This window comes from Plecotus auritus (genome assembly GCF_963455305.1).
Source record: "Plecotus auritus genome assembly, chromosome: 1".
Taxonomy (NCBI): Eukaryota; Metazoa; Chordata; class Mammalia; order Chiroptera; family Vespertilionidae; genus Plecotus; species Plecotus auritus.
The window spans coordinates 128,917,238-128,940,771 of record NC_137770.1 but is presented as its reverse complement, the minus strand read 5'-3'; the positions used below and the strand labels follow the sequence as shown (position 1 = coordinate 128,940,771).

Genomic DNA, 23,534 nt, shown 5'->3' with positions numbered 1-23,534 from the left:
TACTGGCACAAGAACAGACATATAGATCAATGGAATAGAATAGAGAATCCAGATATCGACCCAAACCACTATGCACAATTAATATTTGACAAAGGAGGCATGAACATACAATGGAGTCAAGACAGTCTCTTCAATAAATGGTGTTGGGAAAATTGGACAGATACATGCAAAAAAATGAAACTAGATCACCAACTTACACCATACACAAAAATAAACTCAAAATGGATACAGGACTTAAACAAAAGACGAGAAACCATAAAAATACTAGAGGAATCCACAGGCAGCAAAATCTCAGACATAAGCCGAAAGAACTTCTTCACTGATACTGCCCCTAGGGCACGGAAGCCAAAGAGAAAATAAACAAATGGGACTACATCAAAATAAAAAGCTTTTGCACAGCAGAAGAAACCATCAACAAAACAACAAGAAACCCCACTGTATGGGAGAACATATTTGCAAATGGTATCGCTGATAAAGGTTTAATCTCCAACATCTACAGGCAGCTTATACAACTTAATAAAGGAAGATAAATGATCCAATAAAAAAATAGGCAACGAACCTAAATAGAATCTTTTCGAAAGAAGACAGAAGGAAGGCCAAGAGACACATGAAAACATGCTCAAAGTCACTAATTATCCGAGAGATGCAAATCAAAATGACAACGCGATACCATCTCACAACTTTCAGAATGGCTACCATCAACAAATCAACAAACGACAAGTCTTGGCGAGGATGCGGAGAAAAAGGAACCCTCGTGCACTGCTGGTGGGAATGCAGACTGGTGCAGCCACTGTGGAGAACTGTATGGAGTTTCCTCAAAAACCTGAAAATGGAACTCCCTTTTGACCCAGTAATCCCACTCCTAGGAATATATCCTAAGAAACTAGGAACACCAATCAGAAATGATATATGCACCCCTATGTTCATAGCAGCACAATTTACAATAGCTAAGATTTGGAAACAGCCTAGGCGCCCGTCAGCAGATGACTGGATCAGAAAACTATGGTACATCTACACAATGGAATACTATGCTGCCATAAAAAAGAAGGAATTATTACCATTTGTAGGCACCTGGATAGAATTAGAGAACATTATGCTAAGTGAAATAAGCCAGTCAATGAAAGAAAAATACAACATGATCTCACTCACTTGGGGATAATGAAAAACATTATAAACTGATGAACAAAAAGATAGATGCAGAGGCACTAAAGCATCAAACAGACTGTCAAATTACAGTGGGAAGGTTAGGGAGAGGTGGGGGAAATAAGAGATCAACTGAAGGACTTATATGCATGCATATAAGAGTAACCAACGGATGCAAAACTTTGGGGGATGAGGGCATGTATGGGAGTGGGGTGGGGGGGGCAATGGTAAGATATGTACACATATAATTTCTTAATAAAAAAAAGGAAAAACAAATGAACAACAACAAAAAGAATAGATTTCTGTTTTAAAATTCAGTGTTCTCTAATAATTATATGTTAATATGTATAAGTCTATATAGAGCCATGCATTTGTATTCATACATTTGTATGGGTCATTTTGTAAACAAGAAAAGAGAGTAATTATGTCCAGAAACACCTAAATATGGACATAGATCAAGGGACAATTTGATAGTATAAAATCTAACAAGATTAGAGCAAATGTATCTTAGAGTTTGTGTGCTACCATTTCTTGGTTGTAGAGAAGAGTGGGCAGATGCCCATTTACATACTCATGATCTGAGAGTCAAGGAAGGTCAATGAGGAAAAAAAAGGAGATATATGTACTATTATAGGTAATACTTTAAACAATAAAAAAAGAAAAAAAAGAGAGAGAGAAAGCCAGAGCAGATCACAATCCCCTTCCCTATACCTACAGCCCATAAAACATTTAACCCTCCCATACTAAGTATGGTGAGCAGTCGCCCTAGGAAATAAGCACCTGCAATAACAACAGGATAACATTTTTGAAGTAGGTATTATTACTTTTAATATTATTGTTAGTATAATTGCTTTGGCTCCATTTTACAAGTGTGGGGTACAAAGAAACCAAAAAAATATAGAACACCTTCAAAGAGACTGATAAAAGAAGTTTAAAAATAATGTTAGTTGAATAAGGTTCTTTTCTGGAAAAGGTATTGGCTTTTAAAGCACTGGTACTGATTGGTGTTTTCCCTTTGGCTTAAGCCTTAAGTAAACATGGCAAGGAATATATCTACCAAACAGACCAATATAGGGTTTTTTCTTTATTTTTAGTAGGAATTTTATTTTTTTATTTTTAATAACTTTAGTTTTGATACTATTAAAGATATACTATTCCCTCTGTCTTTGCCTACCTCCACTCAACCCCCATCCCCAATCTAAGTTTTAATAAAACAAAAAATAACTAAGCTGTCTGTATATCATTATGCAAAAGTGATTATAAGATTATGTGTTATCTACACAGTTTTTACTTGATATCTTATTTATAAAAGGAAACACTGCTATGTATATTCAGATGAGAATTATTGAATTTGATAATTTTTAGATTTTGTATAGTCCTGATTTATTTTTAAACAGATAATAATGAAAACATTTCATAGCTACAAAACATAATATAATAAAATTGTCTCTGGTGGTTTGGGGAGATATAATTACCACAGAATATTAAATTGGGAAACCATAAGTAAAGCACTTAATCTACATGAATAATGGGGACACCTGCACACAGCAGACTCTTGCTTTTAGATAATGTTAAAGGATTGTTTTTCTAAAATTTTAGCTATCATCAATACAGTTTTTGTTAATGAAAGATTATGGAAAAAAGTTACTGATCACTGAATACTTAATTTGATTAATCTAAATGCCTGGGAAGAATTGCACTTACCCTCTAATTGGAAACTCATAAATAATTTCCATTTAGAAATGCACTGTAAGTTAAATTTGATTCTTTCTGGAAAATTGCCAATGAACTTGGATTGACTTTCTGATCAATACCTTGAAGATACATATATTTCAGCCAAAACAATGAACATACTTTTATTTTATTTATTTAATCTTTATTGTTGAAAGTATTACATATGTACCTTCCCCCCCCCCCCGCCCCTATTGACCTCTTCTAGCCAGTCCCTGACCCCCGCCCCAGGCCTTCACCCCTCCTATTTTTTGTGTTCATGGGTTATGCATATATGCATACAAGTTCTTTGGTTGATCTCTTCCGACATACCCAACCACCCCCGCCTTCACTCTGAGATTCAACAATCTGAATGAACATACTTTTATAAATATAATTTTTTAAAAATATACTAATTTTGTTCCTTTATACTTCCCGTTATTTCTGCAGTTAGTGTGTATCTTTGTCTATTGGTCTCTTGTAATTAATCCTATATAATAAGAGTGTAATATGAAAATTGACCAAATGGCTGAATGACCAGTTGCTATGATGTGCACTGACCACCAGGGGGCAGATGCTCAATGAAGGAGCTGCCCCCTGGTGGTCACTGCGCTCCCACAGGGAGCTGCAGGTGGGTGGTTAGGAGGGAGGGGTCCTGGACTGCAAGAGCCCTGGACTGAGAGACGGATGTCTGACTGCCGGGGATCAGGCCTAAGCCAACAGGCAGATATTCCCAAGGGGTCTCAGACTGTCAGAGGGTGCAGGCAGGGCTGAGGGATCCCCTCAGTGCACAAATCTCATGCACCAGGCCTCTAGTATACAATAATCTGTAGGACAGCCAGTAAAAGTTTAAAAGTCACGCCTTCAAAATGCAATATTCTTTAGAAAATCATAAACTATAAACACTATGTTGATTAGAATTTTAAATCAAAATATGCCCACCATAACTGGAGATAAAATGCTGATTAACCAAAACACACAATCTTCTTCAATCAAAAGTGAATGTATATTTGGGAGGGAAACAGTGTAATTAGAAGGACTGAGTAATGTTGGGGATATTATTTTTTTCCGTAAATATAAAAATGTATTTGATTTAGAGCCCAGAAAGAATCCTTAGTAAATCTATGTTAAGACAAAGATAGAGGAAATAGAAAAGAACATTAGTCAATTCAATTTGATGGGATGAGAGGTGGGCTATATATTTTTAAAAACTAGGCTAGCCGAAACCGGTTTGGCTCAGTGGATAGAGCGTCGGCCTGCGGACTGAAAGGTCCCAGGTTCGATTCCGGTCAAGGGCATGTACCTTGGTTGCGGGCACGTCCCCAGTAGGGGGTGTGCAGGAGGCAGCTGATCAATGTTTCTCTCTCATCGATGTTTCTAACTCTCTATCCCTCTCCCTTCCTCTCTGTAAAAAAATCAATAAAATATATTTAAAAAAAAAAAAAAAAAAAACTAGGCTAAATTTTGAAAAGCACTATGGTACCTTGGTGAAGACAATGGACCTGGAACCATATTGTTTGCGTTTTGAATCCAAGGCTTATTTAGGGGAAGTTATTTAATTATTCTTTCTTTAGTTTTACTTTTCTTTAAAATGGGAAGAATAATATTTTTACCTCCTATATATTTTGGAATAATTAAAAAGTTAAAGTACATAATGTTCCTGGTAGCCTTGTACATAGTGTTCGTTCTGTCAGTGTATAACTCTTACTTTACCTAAGCAGGCTGGCACAAAAGTTCAGTCTTTTTTTTTCCTTTTTTTGAATAAATCTTTATTGTTCAGAATATTACAGTTGTTCCTCCTTTTTCCCCCTATAGCTCCCTTCCACCAGGTTCCCACCCCCACTCCATGCCCTTACCCCCCCCATTGTCCTCGTCCATAGTGTAAAATTTTTGTTCAATCTCTTCCCGCACCCCCCACACCCCCTTTCCCCCAAGAATTGTCAGTCCACTCCATTTCTATGCCCCTGATTCTATTATATTCATCAGTTTATTCTGTTCTTCAGATTTTTTTATTCACTTGATTTTTAGATTCACTTGTTGATAGATATGTATTTGTTGTCACTTTGTTGTTCATAATTTTTTATCTTTATCTTTTTCTTCCTCTTCTTAGAGAATACCCTTCAGCATTTTATATAATACTGGTTTGGCGGTGATGAACTCCTTTAGTTTTTTCTTGTCTGTGAAGATCTTTATCTGACCTTCAATTCTGAATGATAACTTTGCTGGGTAGAGTAATCTTGGTTGTAGGTTCTTGCTATTCATCACTTTGTATATTTCTTGCCACTCCCTTCTGGCCTGCATAGTTTCTGTAGAGAAATCAGCTGACAGTCATATGGGTACTCCCTTGTAGGTAACTAACTGTTTTTCTCTTGCTGCTTTTAAGATTCTCTCTTTGTCTTTTGCCCTTGGCATTTTAATTATGATGTGTCTTGGTGTGGTCCTCTTTAGATTCCTCTTGTTTGGGGTTCTCTGTGCTTCCTGGACTTGTAAGTCTATTTCTTTCACCAAGTAGGGAATGTTTTCTGTCATTATTTCTTCAAATATGTTTTAAATATCTTGCTCTCTCTCTTCTGGCACCCTCATAATTCAGATGTTGGTATGCTTGAAGTTGTCCCAGAGGCTCCTTACACTATCTTCATACTTTTGGATTATTTTTTCTTTTTTCTTTTCTGGTTGGGTGTTTTTTGCTTCTTCATATTTCAAATATTTGACTTGATTCTTGGGATTCTCTAGTCTGCTGTTGGATCTCTGTATATTAATCTTTATTTCAGTCAGTGTATGCTTAATTTCTGATTGGTCCTTTTTTATATCCTTGAGGGTCTCACTAAATTTCTCCGAGGTTTCTAGAAGATTCTTGAGTAACCTTATAACCATGATTTTGAAGTCTATATCCAGTATTTTGCTTTCATCCATTTCTTTCATTTGTGACTTGTTTCTTTGTCTCCGCATTTTGGCTGCTTACCTGTGTTTGTTTCTATGTACTGGGTAGCTGCTAAGTCTCCTTGAGTTGATAGACTGTCCTTGTGTGGTTGGTGTCCTATAGGATCCAGTGACTCAGCCTCCCCAGTCACCTGAGGTGGATGCTCTTGGTGCACCCCTTTGTGGGCTGTGTGCACAGTCTTGTTGTAGTTAACCCTTGATTGCTGTTGGTATCACTGGGGGGAATTGACCTCCAGGCCAGTTGGCTGAAATGACCAGCTGTGTCAACACTAGAAGATTTATTGCACAAGAGCCACCCTTATGGGGCATGATTTGCTTCAGTAGGGCTTTGGTGCTCTCTGAGTCTGCCCCTTGAGTGTGTCTCTTATGGATGTGAAGAGTTGTAATCCGATATAGTCTCATTCTGACCACTGGATACACTGACTCTTGGATCTCCAAGGAGGTGCAAGGTCAGCCACTGTCTGGGGCCACCCAGCAGGAGCTACAGAGACATCTGCAGATTCCTCCTCTTTGTATGGGGTTTGGAAGTTCCCAGATGAGGCCCAGCTGTGAAGCAAGGCTGCTGCTGCTGCTGCCAGGCAATGAGCCTTCTTTTTGAATCTCTGGGGACTCTCTGACCCAGCTGCAGTTTGTTTTAGATGAAAGAACAGGCCATTCATATGAAAAGCTGCTGCTCACAGCTTGGATGGGGTTGTAAATTGTGTGGGGTGGGGTCTCTGGGAATCACCAGGGCAGAGCAAACAGCATTGGCTGCCCTGAACTGGAGAAGTTCTTGGTTCTCCATGTCCTGCACCCTCGTGCAGGAACAATGATCACTGCGAGCATCTCTAAGAGTAAGCCACCCTTGCGTTCCTGTCCTGATGGCAGACAATCCAGTTTCTCCCCATATGTGTCTGGGTCCCCCAGAGTCTCTCCCGGAACTGGAGTTCAGAGCAAGTGGGAGCTTGTATCTCCCTCCCGATTTAAAGAGCAGCACATCTAGGTGCCAGCACTTTCCGCGCTTCCGCACCTCTTACCAGTCTCAATGTGCTCTTCACCTCTCTAGTTGTGGGACTTCCACTCAGCCAGCTTTCCCACGGTTCTGGGTGGTAATTGTTCTGCCACTTAATTGTGGTTTTGATGTGATTGTGAGAGGCAGCAAGTATAGATGATTACCTATGCCGCCATCTTGGTTTCTCTCTCAAAGTCTTTTCTCAAAGAATTTTAAAATTATAAGGTGTTTGGTAATAAGCCTAAATAAAGATAATTTTGAAATGTTGGGAATGCTAATATTTGGTATATTTATATTAAATTAGTCCCAAACAAATATGTCTAATATTAAAATTCAGATTTTAAGTCAATCAATATTTTCTCTTTTTTAAAATATATTTTATTGATTTTTTACAGAGAGGAAGGGAGAGGAATACAGAGTTAGAAACATCGATGAGAGAGAAACATCGATCAGCTGCCTCCTGCACACCTCCTATTGGGGTTGTGCCCGCAACCAAGGTACATGCCCTTGACAAGAATCAAACCTGGGACCTTTCAGTCTGTAAGCCAATGCTCTACCCACTGAGCCAAACCGGTTAGGGCAAGTCAATCAATATTTTCACTTGAATAGAGTGAGGTAAATCAGCACTTTCGGAACAGAGAGTTATGATGTACCTGGATGTTACAGCATATTTGTGTGTGTTTAGGAAGGTGTAAATTCATGCCCAACTGAATACATACTTTTGAATTCTTCTATTATGGTTAAATCTGTTTCAATATTGACATCTTTTTATTTCTCCATGCTAGGAATCAGATCATAGCCAACAAAATATAGGCTTGAATCATACTAAAATTAAAAGATAAATCCGTTTACAATGTCACTTTGTAGTGGTCATGGGTACAAGATATGGATTGATGAAATTAAGGAGAAAAGGGGAAATAGAGGTATAAATGAGAATTGAGGCAGCATGGAAGTATGAAGTGAATAATATAGTTTGTGCAGTGTGCTGCATAATGTGATGGCTTAAAGCATGTCTGCAGATGGTCTGACAATTCTCCCTTCAGGAGGTGGAGATACTAGATTCCATCCAGGAACCAGGCTAGCCTTTATCACTATCTTGATGAAGAGAATGCAGTGATGACGGAATGGCTTCAGAAGCTGGATTAGAAGAACCCATACAATACTTGAGATCCTGGACCCTGGAATCTGTAATAATCTGGCAATCTTGAGGCCATCATATGGAGAAACCATGTAAAGAGACTATTGAGAGAGGGGATGGGAAGGGAGTGGAGAGAGAAGAAAGGAGAGAGAGAGAGGGAGGGGGGGGGAGCACAGTTGTGTTTGAGCTATTTAGTCCCAGCACCAAATATTTACATGAAAAAGCCATAAAGATGACTCTAGTCTCAGCCACCTTTTGAATGCAATTTACATGATACCCTTAATTATTTTAGCTGGTCTTCTCACCTCCAGATTTGTGAGCACAATAAATTGTTTTATGCTACTGCTTTGGGATGGCTTGTCACACAGCAATGAATAATCAGAACAATGTCAGCTTTAAAATGAGCCAGTCACATCACACAAATACTTAATATGATTTCATACATATATAGACTTTCCTAATTTTGTTTAATATAATCTGGTATATACTTAGGCTATGAAAGAGAGATAGGTGTCCAGAAGAAATGTCTAATATAAGCCAGTGTACTTTTTAAAAAAAAGATGTCATTCACTCAATATATATTTATTGAGTATCTACTGTGTGCCTACTAGTTTTTTTTTTTTTTAATGTTCTAGCAATATATCACTGAATAAGACAAAATGTATATTCTTTGTCCATATGGTCCCAAGAGATAAAGACATCAAATAAAGAAATATGTATAAAATAATTCCAGGCAGTTATGTGATAAGAAGAAACAAAAAATCATGCAAGGGATTTAGGGGTGCACTAAAGACGGAGTAATCAGAAAAGTAATTTCTCAGAAGATGGTATTTTAAAATTAACATTCCAGGATGAACAGCAAATGTGTCTGTCCTGACTCATGAAAAAGAGCAATGGGGATAATACGTCTAAAGTAGAGTGAGCAAACAGGAGGGAGATGTGAAATGATGACAAATTTGAATTCCATTTTAGGTGAGATGGGAAGCCATGGGAAGATCAGGAGAAGGAGATGATTTCAATCACATTCTCTTGCATGAATATAACAGAGAGGATTAGCTACTGACAACAGCCCATGTCCTCTTATTCTTAGGCACATGTCTCAGCCTTCACGACATAGGGTGTAACTGGGTGCCTAATATCTAGCTAATAAATGTGATTGGATCTAACGCATACCTGACCCATAAAAATTTTCCCTGTTCCAGCTGATAGGAAAGCAGGTAACACTCAGAGCAACCTTAGTAACCAAAGGTGAAGATGGCAGAGGCATCATTAGCCGAGGTGCCTGAATGACTGCATGGAATAGATTCTCTACGCCTACACCCACCTCCCAACATACACTCCCCAATCATGCACACAACACCACCATTATCAACTAGGTAAAACCTTGCACTCTTTCATGTAGAAAACCTAGTCTGCTTCTAGGTTAACAATGAAAAAAAACAGCCCCTTTTATAAGAGAGGCTGGACTGGAAAGATAATGAAAAGACTATTTTCATCAAGTAGGAGAGATATATCATTAGTTTACACAGGTTGGTAACTGTGGATGTAGCAAGATATGGTCAAATTTAGAGTATAGTTTGAAGATCAAAATTCAAAATATCAGCAAAAATTTTTGAAAATTCTTATAATTTTTTTATATTTTTTGTGAAATTGGATGATAGAATAGACTTTTCCTGACTCACTTTTGCTGAGAATAGAAGCCACAGAATTCTACAGTAAGTGCAAAATAGACACTTTCTTATGCAGAATTTTTAAAGGTAGTGAAAAACACAGATTCTATGACTCTTGGACTATATAGACAAGTAATGGGTCAGAGACCAAATTTGATTAGAAGGATATCTTTGGAGAAAATTGTGCAATGCACCTTCTTCCAAGCTTAAGTTGGTTGAAGGAGAACCTAGTTCACCATTTCAGTCCTACTGAAGGGCTTCCCATAGGGCCAGGTCTCCATGCCAAAGTGGACCGAAGCTGGTCAGGGGAGAACATTTTGAATTGTCAGATTTGAAGTTTTAATAGTATTTTGGATCATGCATCCAAAACACTGATAAATGAGTGCTTGTTATTTAAATGTACTGTAGGAGTCTCTATTTGTAAGAATGAGCAGAAGGGTCATGGGATCTGCCTGACTTTTCTTCCTGAAGCAGGAAATATGAAAACACTGCATAAAAGTTGAAATGACCACAGGACACAAAAATACAATAATGTCTTTTATATATATATATATATATATATATATATATATATATTATTGATATTTTACAGAGAGGAAGGGAGAGGGATAGAGAGCTAGAAACATCGATGAGAGAGAAACATCGATCAGTTGCCTCCTGCACACCTCGCACTGGGGATGTGCCCGCAACCAAGGTACATGCCCTTGACCGGAATCGAACCCGGGACCCTTCAGTCCGCAGGCCGACGTCCATCCACTGAGCCAAACCGGTTTCAGCTACAATAATGTCTTGATCATGTTATGAATCGTGCTCATTCAGCACAGGTTCAATTCACAACAGGAAAGAAATGAGGGCCTTTCTAAATACAGTGAATCACAACAGGGAACTTTAGGTGGAATGGCATGTTATCTAACAGGACTTTGTAAAGCCCTGAGCTCAGGCTACCAATCATGTGACTAGGAAATCAACATATTTTTTTATCAAATGTATTAAGCAACTACTTGGGAGAAATGTTGCTCAACCTTTCCATTTCTTTAAAGCAGGCATCCTCAAACTACGGCCCGTGGGCCACATGCGGCCCACCGAGGACATTTATCCGGCCCGCTGGGTGCCGCTGCCTGTCCTGCTTAGCAGCCGACTCATCCCAGGCCCGCAGAGCGCATAGGAATTTGTTCATAGTTTTTTTTTTTAAACTATAGTCCGGTCCTCCAACGGTCTGAGGAACAGTGAACTGGCCCCTGTTTAAAAAGTTTGAGGACCCCTGCAAAGAGTCTAAGAAAAAGCATCACTGCAGTATTTATAAATGTTCTAAGAAAATATTAAAACATGAAATTTACCTTCAGTTCTGAGCTTCTTATCTACATGGAGTGTTACCTACATTGTTTATTTTGATGTGCTTTATATTTTTAAAAAATAAAATAATGAACTCAGAAACTTTCTGGAATTTTTTTCCCATACGAAGCCTATACTTGCATTTTGTCCAAAGATATTCTCAAATGGCAATGAGAATTCTATGCATGGTATATCCTTGTGCTTCCTCAGAAAGCCTGGTCTGTGGGTCTTGATTTAATTACAGAAAAAGAATGGGGAGAAAATAAACCTAGAGTTCTACTTCTACTGTATCATGACACAATTAATCTAAGACACTACAAAGATCTACAAATTCAGAGCACTTGAGAATAATTTCTTTGCTATAATAAAAAGAAACCATATTTCTTTAACTGAATTTCTTGGCCTTTGTGGCAGAAAGTAGATGCCTCACAGCATTGTAGCAGTTTTTCTCCCTGCAGTGTAATCTAGGACCCTTTGACAAGGTTATTTCTGTATTCAGTAAGGTTATAGTCAAACTTGACTTTATAAATTATGTGAATTACCCTGCGGAGAGCTTCCTGGTAATATAATGACTATGCAAATATGTATTTCAGATGAATTAAAGGGATAAAAATTATAAATTGGAGAAATACATTTTAGGACTTTATTAATTTTAGGTCCTTTGTAATAACACAAATAAAAACTGTTAGGATGGGAAAGAGCAAATAATTTTCTGAGCGTATATTTGCTGTGGATTGAGTTCATCCTTTACAAAAGGTGCCTGAGCAACACAGGCATTTTATGCTGGACACATTGCCATTTGTACACGGATTCAATATAGCTGAGGATGATCCTGCGGTCAAACTAGATTCAATGCATCATTTTTCTCTAGTGAGTTCCTGTCCTTGATAAAATAATGGAATAAAAGATTCTACATTGCATTCATGACTCTTAAGGTTAGTTTTGCAATGCTTTAGCTAATCTCACAATTATTATAGCAAGATTTGGTAGCATTTTTTCATGACTACTTGGAAAAACAAGTGTTTTAAAGCAAACAAATAAAAAGCAGAAATAATAAACATTGGTGATTTGTAAAGTTTTTACTTTCTTTTAAAATTTGGGATGGAGGGAGAAGAGAATCTAGTTACTCAATGAGATAAGGACTTAGAAAGAGGCCCATTTCACCAATACTGATATTTAAAATAGAAAGGGCACAATAATTCCATTTGTAAATTTATTCTTCTTATTCATTTCCATATATTATTTCTTTGCATGCTTAGCTTTCCTCCTTATTTTCATTTGTCTGCTAGAAAAGTCCTCTTGGCCATGTGGATGTCTGCTTTAACTTTAGAGGCATCAATGTCCATCCTCTGTCCCACCCCAGGACCGTGCCTGCGAGGCATGAAGACGCATATGCTCTTCTTGCACAGTGACTATAAATGCTCCAGAATGGAGGGGAAGCATCCACCTATACATAGCACTAGCACACCATACCATCTGGTGGCACCCACACCAGAACATCACTTAGTAACACACCTTTTAAGTCAATTCCTCAATTATACTTTGCCTTTTACTACCTCTGACTTTTCCATGTCTTTCTCTAATCTCAGTCTGTTTAAACTCTACCCATTGTCTAAGACCTAGTGCAAATGTCATTAGATATTCCCTAATAACCTGTGCCAGAAGGTACTATATATTTTAAATATTTCTATAGCGTTTTCTTATGCTTGCCAAACACTGTATCATGTAACTATTAATTTATTCATTTTATTTTCAGTACCTGACAATAGAATCCTTGAGTACAGGTTAATGTTTTATAGATATCTATATAATCTCACAATTTAAAGATCTGCTTCTAATAGGGATTTAATAAATGTTTATTAATCATTAAATTGATAAATCTGTGAAACTCCTAAAGTAATCACACAAACTGTATAACAATGATTAATGTTCTATGCTACAATTGCATTTTAATCTTGTTTTTTACTAAGGACATATGATCAAAACTATTCAATGGCACCACTAAGAATATGTCATGAAAAGTATTCAATGCAAACATAAGGCATTGTGATTAAGATTTAGGAATTTTAAGTTTCATTTATAACTAGACATCATTCATTATTTATAAACAAGTTTTCTGTATATGTTATATGTATATACAGTATATATGCAAATTTGAGGAAATATTTTATATCAAATCTATGTTATAATAATCTCTAAACTTACCTCTCACAATGATGTTGGTGGACTTTTTTGCAGGGTTTCCCACATTATTATTGGCAACGCAGCTGTAAGTACCAGCATCTTCTGAAGTGATGGCAGGTATGGTCAAAGTTCCTCCATGCAAAATAGTCTTGTCAGACAGAGGCCCAAAGGACCTGGCCCAGCTGAGAGTCGGTGCAGGTTGTCCTCCTGTCGTAACACATACTAATGTTATAGCCTCTCCAGGATTTACAACTATAGGGTCATCCACCAAGAGTTTAATTGACGGAGATGCTAAAAGACATAAACAAAAAAACATGTACCTATTTAGATCTACTACAACTAGAATTCAACAGCATGCTTTATATTTATTGAAACAATTAAAATAAAGTATGGTTCTCTTTAGTCAAAATCTTATTGTATTTATTAAATTAAAACCATATGTAATTATTATATACCAGATAGCCAGTGCATGAAAATCTGTGCACTGGGTAGGGGGGAGGGGGGAGGGTGTCCCTCAGCCTGATCTGCGCCCTCTCACAGTCTGGGAGTCCTCAGGGGAAGTCCTGCTTTTAACATAGCACACATGTAGATATACATACTACCAGCTGTAAACATTTTGTACATTAGCAGTGCTTGCAATTAATTGTGCTTCCAGTCAGATTTTCAGATTGATAATCTTCCCAGTACTTAATAATGGAAGGCACGGGTCACCATAGCAGTTTCTCTAACGTTAAAGATCACTACCCAACATTTTAGCATGCTCCATGTGCTTGCTGATAGGAATACAATAGATGGTGGATGAATAGATAGATGATAGATAGATGATAGATAGAATAGATAAATTGGTCCTGGAAGAGAAATGTGATGAAGGTGGCACAGAGAGAGAGAGAGAGAGAGAGAGAGAGAGAGAGAGGTATAAGGCTGATCCCTAGCTGGTTTGGTTCAGTAGATAGAGCGTTGGCCGGCAGAGGGTCCCGGATTGAATTCTGGTCAAGGGCACATGCCCCGGTTCGATCCTCAGTAGGGGGCATGCAAGAAGCAGACAATCATTTCTATCTCCCCCTTTCTCTCTAAAATCAATAAAAATATAATAAAAAATAAGTATAAGGCTGATGATGATGAGGAGGAGGAGAATGAGGGGTTGGGAAGAGAAAAAGGAGGAGAAGAGGGAGGAAAAGAAGAAGGGAAGAGAAAAGAAAGAAGAAATGCCAGTCTATTGTTTCCATTTTCCAAAATCCTAAACCCAATAACTACAATATGAAAAATATATTTTAGGAAATATCTCTGAGAAGGGAATTCTTCTCTCCACTCCTGAAAAAAAAAAAAAAAGTTTTTTTGGGCTAAGTCACAGACACTTCAGTGCAAACAAGAAAGATATAGAATTGGCCTCTTGATTCCCATATCCAAATCCCAAACATTTGGATGTTTAAGAGCAAAGAGGACCTATGTGCCCCTTCCTGGTTTGAGATCACTGAGAGTGACTGGCTAGACATACAAGGACACCATGAGTCTCACAGAAAAAGCTCCATACCTGATAGGAACAACCCTACAAATATGGAATGGAAGGAGAAGAGAGAGAGGCCAGGCTAATTGACCCCACACAATAGGAATGAGAGAGGTCTCAGGCCTATCAAAAGATTCAGCCCTCATGTCCCTCACTTTGGTAAGACATAGCACGCCCTAGAAATTATTATTTTTAATTCAATTTATTGGGGTGACATCTGTTCCCAACACCATACAGGTTTCAAGTATACAACTCAATAAAACATCATCTGCACACTGCATTGAGTGACTATTGCTCCAGACAAAGTCTCTTTCTGTCCCATTCTCGCCCTTTGCCCACCTCCACCTAGCCCCACCTCCTTTCCCTTTAGCTATCACCACACTTTCCTCTGTGTTTATGTGTTACGTATATATGTTTTTTGAATAATCCTTCACATTCTTTATCCAATCCACTCTCTCTCCTCCCCTCTGGCAGCTGTCAGTCTGTTCCTTGTATCCCATTTTAAACAAAATCTGGTGGATTGTTTCCAGATCTTGGCTATTGTAAATCTGCTATTAATATAGGGGTGCATATATTGTTTCTGGTTGGTGTTTCAGTATTCTTAGGATATATTCCCAGAAGTGGAAATCAAAAGGCAGTACAATTTTTAATTTTTTGAGGAAACTCCATACTGCTTTCCATAGTGGCTACAGTACTCTACATTTTCACCAACAATGCACAAGGATTCCCTTTTCACCACATTCTCTCCAGCACTTGTTGTTGATTTATTCATATTAGCCATTCTGACAGGTGTGAGGTGATACCTCATCATAGTTTTTATTTGTATATCTCTGATGATTAGTGACCTTGAGCATCTTTTCATATGTCTATTGACCATCTGTATGTCCTCTTTGCCCATTTTTTAACCAGATTGTTTATCTTCCTGGTCTTGAGGTGCATAAATGGTACATTTACACAATGGAATGCTACAAGGCTGTAAGAAAGAAGGAACTCTCTTACCAAATGAGACAACATGGAGGGACCTGGAGAATATTATGCTAAGTGAAATAAACCAGTCAGAGAAAGACAAGTATCACATGGTCTCACTAATATGTGGAATCTAATGAACAAAATAAACTGATGAACAAAATGGAACCAGAAGCATAGATACATGGAACAAACTGGCCATTGCCCCAGGGAAGGGAGGTGGGGGTGAAGGGCTTAGCTAAAGAACATATATGCATACCATATGGACAATAATTTGGTGAAGGCCAAGGGAGGGGGAAGCTGGGCAGGGTGAGGGGGAATTAATAAGGGAGAGGTACATCTGCAATAATGTCAACATTAAAAATCTATAATAATAAAAGCATAATATGCAAATAGATCAAATGACCAAATAGCAGAAGGACAGTCCAGACGACCTTCCGGATGGCTATGCTATGACACGCTCTGGTGCCAGACCAGCCAAGACAGGGGCAATGTGATTGGGCAGGGGCGGGGGGGGGGGGTTGGGGGGCGCCATCGCTCCACAATTGCTCTGCAGAGGGAGGCCCAGGCCCGGCCACCAGCCAGCAGGGCGATCGATCGGGCGGCTCTGCTATCACCTCAAAGAGAGAGGTCCAGGCCACCCACTGTGGGGCGATTGATTGGGGGGCTCCACGGAACCGGGGAACCTGGGGTGTGTAGTGGTGGATGCTGGCAGCGCCAGGCCAAGGTGGGTGCAGGTAGGGAGTGGCTAGGGCTGTGAGGCAGCTGGGCCACGAGGACCCCAGCAGCTGGAGTTGTGCTGCAGCTGATAATTTGGTGAAGGCCAAAGAAGGGGGAAGCTGGGCAGGGTGGGGGGGAACTAATAAGGAGCTGGGGCTGTGAAGGCCTACCCTTGCATGAATTTCATGCATTAGGCCTCTAGTTTTTAATTTAAAAAATCTGGTGGAAATGGCAAACCCACATTGATTGAAAAAAAAAAGTCTCAACTTATGGCAGAATAGGTGGTTGATATAAAAATATAGTTAAAGTATAGAGTACTAAGAACATATATATTCATTCAAACCTGAGTTTGTAAACTGAGATTCATGCCCACTACAATTTTAGTGAGTCAGTTCCTCATAAGGTCCTCTGGATGTGTGATGGAAATATTTAGTTTGGGGTTAATTATGAATATATTCTGTAGGAAGAAAATACAATTTTAGCTAAGATCAATGATTTCTTGGGTATTTTATTTTTACTGCTACCTAACATAATTGATTATTTAAGATAAAGATGCTTTTAAAAATTGAAAACAATGCATTGCTAATCATCTTAGAGACTTTGGCCATCCATGGATTAGGACTTCTAATTTTTAAATGGGAGTGTAGTTTTCCACTCCAGACTTTTTGATTAGATATAAAGCTGTCAGTTGCCTTGAGTTAGAGAGATTCTAAGATGTATTTCTTTGACTATAAGTAATTAGAAAGTGAGTCATAGAGAAAATCAAGAGTAATGAGAAACATAAAAAAAAAACAACACAATATACTCCAATTTAAAAAATCCTCAGCTAAAATAGAATTTTTCTTGTTTTGAATTCCCCCCAAAAGCAGGTCCTGATACAAGTAGTGTTTGAGTGGAGATTCCAGGATGCATATTAACAGAGCAGAGAAGGGAGACAGGAATGGGAGAACAGTAAAAAAGCACTTATGAATGTGTTGTCACTGTACAAAACCTGGTTCCCTGCTACTGGAAAACCTCTAAGAGACAGTTACATAAAACATACTCAGAACACTCCTTCTGAAGAGCAAGGAGGCTGAGCAGGGTGTTTATCTACCAACTCTTGTCTCTCATTAGTTGAGGAATATTTTATGGCTTTTAACATCCCAACCTTGTGCTTTGGCTGAACACATTGCAGAGTCCAGAGAAAGTCTTCAGACAGAGGACATTGAATATGTGAAAAGAAACTGCAGTAACCTCCAGAACATGCTATAAGAAGGCAGGACCCTGCAGTGTCTGCTAGGACATCCTTTCCATGTAAATTCAATGATCAGTAGTCGTGACTTGGAGATAATGTGAAAAGGATTAAAAAGAAGAACAAGGAACACTTTAGTGGTGATTAGGGGCACCTTTATTCATCAGGATAGTGGCACAAAATGAAATTAATATGAGTACAGCATGAGTTAAAGGAAGAGAGGAGAAAATATGTATGAATAAACTTCTGCTTCTATTTCATGGCTCTACATTTTTAAAACTTGAAAGTTTAAACTTGAAAATTTGAAAGCAGAATAAAGGTGTTTCTTCATGGAAAATTACATAAAAGTCTACTGAAAGCGACCTTGTTTACAACACCATGGTTCCAAACAAGAAGTTCCCTAAATGGGTTGTGTTTGGTTGGCAAAGTATCTTTTGTTAGGAATGAATGTCATTAGGTATTGCTTATTCTCCTTAGTACAACACATTTCAACACATTCATTTACTAGTATTCATTAATTTAGTATTTATTGAGCACATACCCTGTATTACTAGGATCTCTGATAGATACTTGGGATATATCAGTAAACAAAGAGCCTAAGAATCCCTTCACTCAGAAGCTTATATGCTAGTAGTAAGAGAACCAGCATTCTCCCCATAACTCCCATTGTGTTAGGTAACTTCACATACTTCCATCATCTGCCTGCTCTCTGAAGTCATGTGCAAGTATGATCTCTGACCAGGATGTTTGTGCCATTAGATCACAGTGAGTCAAAAAGTTTCCCAAAATATACTTCAATGAAATAAGACTTTACAAAATAGAACAAGTGTCATTTATATTTTAAAATAGTCATTGGTCAAGATAAATATAAAAACTAGAAATGGAACCTATGTTCCAAGTTGAACAAAAGATAATAAATTAAAAAATGTATTTCAGTTAATAAACTATGCCAGTAGTTGGGTTATTAATACTTAACAGCCTGAAAAGTTTTCTTAAACACTGGGAAAACATGATGAAGAACATTCACACCATATATATCTCTCTCCCTTGATAAACAGCCCCTTACTGTTTTCCAACAGATGAAATGTTAGAAAAATTTGACTAATTTTTTCAACTTTACAAGAAATCAAGCATCAATGTGCTACTGCTGCAGAATCCCAGAAGGTCATTACTCAGGAAGAAAAAAAATATCCAAGCTAAGTACTTCCAACTAAGGAGTTGGTTGGCCATGAAATTTTCCTGTTGTTTTTAGATGATACTAGGATTTTAGAAATAGTGTCAGCATGCAAATATGTCCTCTTCATAAAATCAGTAGAGCATGAGCTTCCTATTCCTGCTGCCTGGAATTCCCTTCCAATGCTTACCCACTTGGTAAACTAGTAGTCAAGTGCTTTACCCTGCTCAAATGTCAATATCAATTATTCACCAAATTCTTAGATTTTTGTCCAAGCAAATTGAGTTGCTTCCTCCTTTTTACAGGCATAGCTACTTATAATACCCACCTCCCACATTAGAACATTTACCCTTTCAATGTGAACTATTTAGGACTAGGACATCAGGATGAAAAGGATATTTTTCATATTTGTACCAACAAGACACAGAAAAGAATTTGGCAAAGAATTAGGAGTTCAAAATATCTTATTGAATAAAATAATGTTTAATTTAAAGATTACAGAACAGAAAATCCACCTAAACCCTAACAATTCATCATAAACTTAATAAACAAACAAACAAATAAACAAACAAAAACCAACATGAAATAATGTTACACATGCCTCAGGATTTCATGAGCCATTCATCAAAAAATACACTTATGACAATTTGACAATTTTCTCAATGTTCAACCCATCTAAACTTAACCATGCTTTATGTTACTAACAAGGTGATGACAAAAAATTTCTCTGTTGGCATTTATTACACCACTAAATGTAGCATATCATTTATACTTCTTTATACTTAATTCTTTGCTCAGGTATAACACATAAATCACTACTAATAAACCATGTAATTAAGCCAGATTATGACCCTGAAACCAAAATAAATAACACATGGCTTTTGTTATAAGAGAACTAGTATGCATATAATTCAGTATGGACTTAAAAAATCAGTCAATATTTAAGGCTCTTCTATAAGTGTGATATTGTGCAGCAGCAGAACGGATAAAGACATCAGTTCTAAGACCATCTGCTGTTGATCCTTCAGCCATGCCTCTTAAAGCTTCACCAGAGCAGCCAAGCAAATAAAGCAATAATTCTAATCTGGCCACCACAGCTGCTGACATGAAGCAGTTGGTACTTTTATCACCAGAATTGTAACAGAAGGATTCATGTAAAACAGTACTCTCTTATCAGTTACTCTCTTACTGGTCTGATAAAGATTATTATTATTATTTTTTTAAAATATATTTTATTGATATTTTACAGAGAGGAAGGGAGAGGGATAGAGAGCTAGAAACATCGATGAGAGAGAAACATCGATAAGCTGCCTCCTGCACACCTCCCACCAGGGATGTGCCCGCAACCAATGTACATGCCCTTGACCGGAATCGAACCCGAGACCCTTCAGTCCGCAGGCCGACGCTCTATCCACTGAGCCAAACCGGTTTCGGCAAGATTATTATTTTTTATATTATACATCCTGGGGACACTGTATTATAGTGTTGCATTTTGACTCCTTTTATGATTCTATAATTTCATTTTATAGTAATTTTGATTAAGCTTGGCTCATAGCTAATCTTAACAAGTAATGTTGAATAGATTCAACTCAGCAGAACCTCTGTTTGCTCTTCTAAACATCAAGGGAATTACATTAAATACTTTTTTATTTAAGTTTTTTTTATTGCTTAACGTATTCCATAACTCTCCTTTTCCCCCCATTGACCTCTCCCCGGCCACCCACAAACCCCAGCACATGCCCTGAGCCTCATTATTCCTCTGTGTCCATTGGGTATGCTCATATGCATACATACAAGTCCTTTGGTTGATCTCTTACCCCTTCACCCTTCATCTTCCCTCATAGGTTGGACAGTCTATTTGATGTTTCTTTGATTCTGTTTCTGTTTTTGTTCATCAGTTTATGTTGTTCATTATATTCCACAAATGGGTGAGATTATGTGATATTTATCTTTCTCTGACTGGCTTATTTCACTTAGCATAATGCTCTACAGGTCCATCCATGCTGTTGCAAATGGTAAGAATTCCTTCTTTTTTACTGCAGCATACTATTCCATTGTGTAGATGTACCATACTTTTCTAATCTACTCATCTGCTGATGGGCACCTAGGCTGTTTCCAAATCTTAGCTATTGTAAATTGTACTGCTATGAACACAAGGGTGGATATATCCTTTCTGATTGGTGTTTCTGTTTTCTTGGGATATATTCCTAGAAGTGGGATCACTGGGTCAAATGGGAGTTCCATTTCTAGTTTTTTGAGGAAACTCCATACTGTTCTCCATAGTGGCTGTACCAGTCTGCATTCCCACCAGCAGTGGACGAGGGTTCCTTTTTCTCTGCATCCTCTCCAGCACTTGTCATTTGTTGATTTGTTGATGATAGCCATTCGGACAGGTGTGAGATGGTACCGCATTGTTGTTTTGCTTTGCATCTCTCGGAAAATTAGTGACTTTGAGCATGTTTTCATGTGTCTCTTGGCCTTTCTTATGTCCTCTTTTGAAAAGTGTCTATTTAGGTCCATTGCCCATTTTTTGATTGGATTGTTTATCTTCCTTTTGTTAAATTGTATGAGTTACCTATAAATGTTGGAGATTAAACCCTTATAGGTGATAACATTGGCAAATATGTTCTCCCATGCAGCGGGCTTTCTTATTGTTTTGTTGATGGTTTCTTCTGCTGTGCAGAAGCTTTTTATTTTGATGTAGTCCCATTTGTTTATTTTCTCTTTAATTTTCATTGCCCTAGGAGCTGTATCGATAAAGATATTGCTACGACAAATATCTGCTATTTTGCTGCTGATGGCTTCTTCTAAGATTTTTATGGTTTCCTATCTTACTTTTAAGTCCTTTATCCATTTTGAGTTTATTTTTGTATATGGTGTAAATTGTTGATCTAGTTTCTTTTTTAAAAAAATGTATCCATCCAATTTTCCCAATACCATTTATTGAAGAGACTGTCTTGACTCCATCACATACTCTTGCCTTCTTGTCAAATATTAATTGAGCATAATGGCTTGGTTCTATTTCTGGGTTCTCTGTTCTGTTACATTGGTCTATATGTCTGTTCTTGTGCCAGTACCAGACAGTTTTGAGAACAGTGGCTTTGTAGTATAGCTTGATCTCTGGTATTGAGATACCTCCTACTTTGTTCTTCTTACTCAAGATTGCTGCAGCTATTCGGAGTCTTTTTTTTTTTTATTCCAGATGCATTTTTGGAGAGTTTGTTCTAGCTCTTTGAAGTATGCCATTGGTATTTTAACAGGGATTTGCATTGAATCTATAGACTGCTTTGAGTAGGATGGACATTTAAGTTATGTTGATTCTATCAATCCATGAACACGGAATATTCTTCCATTTGTTTATGTATTCCTCTATACTTTTTAAAGGATTATCTGCACCAAATTTATACTTACGTGGGAAAACACCTGGGCATAAAGTCTCCTAACTCTATTACACATTTTACTCAGGTTATTCTAGTGTCTAAATTGATTCCAAGATACAGCAAAGATTCGAAATCCCATCAGATTAATTAGCCAGGTCATTGAAAGCAACAAAATAAACTGAGTGCAAGCAGAAGAATATACCTAGGTCTTATTTTAAGAATCAAATTATTAATTCAACATGTATTTATGTTATAACTGTGTATCAGTCTCTGTTCTAGGCGTTGGGGATAATAGAAAAGCTCTACCCTTGAGTTGTTAGCAATTACAGCCCTTAATATGTGCCAAGTACTCTTCAAAAAGCTTCACATCTATTGACTTATTTAATTGTATGAGATAGGTACTATTATTACCTATTTTCGTATTACCAATCTGAGAAACTGTTTAGATAACTTGTCAAAGATCACATTAGTCTTGAATCATAAAGCTGGGTTTCTAATTTAAGCAGCCTGGGTTGAGATAAAACATTGACAATACACTCCAAAGTGAAAATAAATAAAGTAGATCATTCCAAGTCCTAATTGAATTCCTGATGCTCTTTATGCTAGAAGAAGAATTAGTGTTCCTCTCTAAAAGAAAGAGGGGAAGGATAACATTAGCATCTCTTACTATATTATAAAAATCTGGCCAGGGCAAAACATGATTGGAGAGTCATACATTCAGAAATCTCTACCATTCAGAATGAAATGTGAAATGCACTTGTGAACCACATAAGTCATAATTTTAAAACCTGAGTTCTGAGTGCCTTTACAAGAGGTTTATAGGCCATTGATCAGGGTATGTTTACTCCTGACTATACTTTGGTATGTGCAGGGGATTGGTCCCAGGAACCAAACAGACACCAAAGTCCTTCATATAAAGTGTCATAGTATAACCTAGGTATGTCCTCCAAATATTTTGTCATCTCTAGATTCTTCATAATACTTAATACAGTGCAACTGCTAGGTACATAATTGTTCTACTGTATTGTATAAGGAATAATGACAAGGAAAAAATATCCGTACATGTTCAGTGCAGACACAGCCAACGTAGGCCTAGCTACAAAATACACATAGGCCCAGTTACATTGTCAGCAACAATGTAACACTTAAAAATATTTTTAATTTCTGGTTGATTAAATCTGTGGATACAGAACTCATGGGTATGGAGGGCCAATTGTACATAACAATAACAGACTCAGTTACTTAAATTCTCAGATTTTAGGAGTTAAGGAGTTGGGATTTAAACATGGAAAGGCTTCTTGAGACAGTGGCAGTTAGTCTACCAGGAAGGAAAGTGTAAGAGAAACTAGTGTGTTATTACATGGACTAGAGTAATTTCAAAGAAAAACTATTAAGCAAGTCTCCATCTATTTCAACTATTCCAAACATGTCAGATTTGGTAGGTACAATTT

At 37.6% G+C, this 23,534-nt stretch overlaps 1 protein-coding gene across 3 annotated transcripts in view; it reads right to left on the bottom strand.

Moving 5' to 3' along the window:
- The window catches only part of MDGA2 (MAM domain containing glycosylphosphatidylinositol anchor 2), a 1,034,824-nt gene that overhangs the window by 332,339 nt on the left and 678,951 nt on the right, over positions 1 to 23,534 (bottom strand). For all 3 annotated transcript variants that reach the window (XM_080666137.1, XM_080666138.1, XM_080666139.1), the window contains exon 6: positions 13,130 to 13,399. In XM_080666137.1, the coding sequence (XP_080522263.1) occupies positions 13,130 to 13,399 (270 nt within the window). The remainder of the gene's footprint in view (positions 1 to 13,129; positions 13,400 to 23,534) is intronic.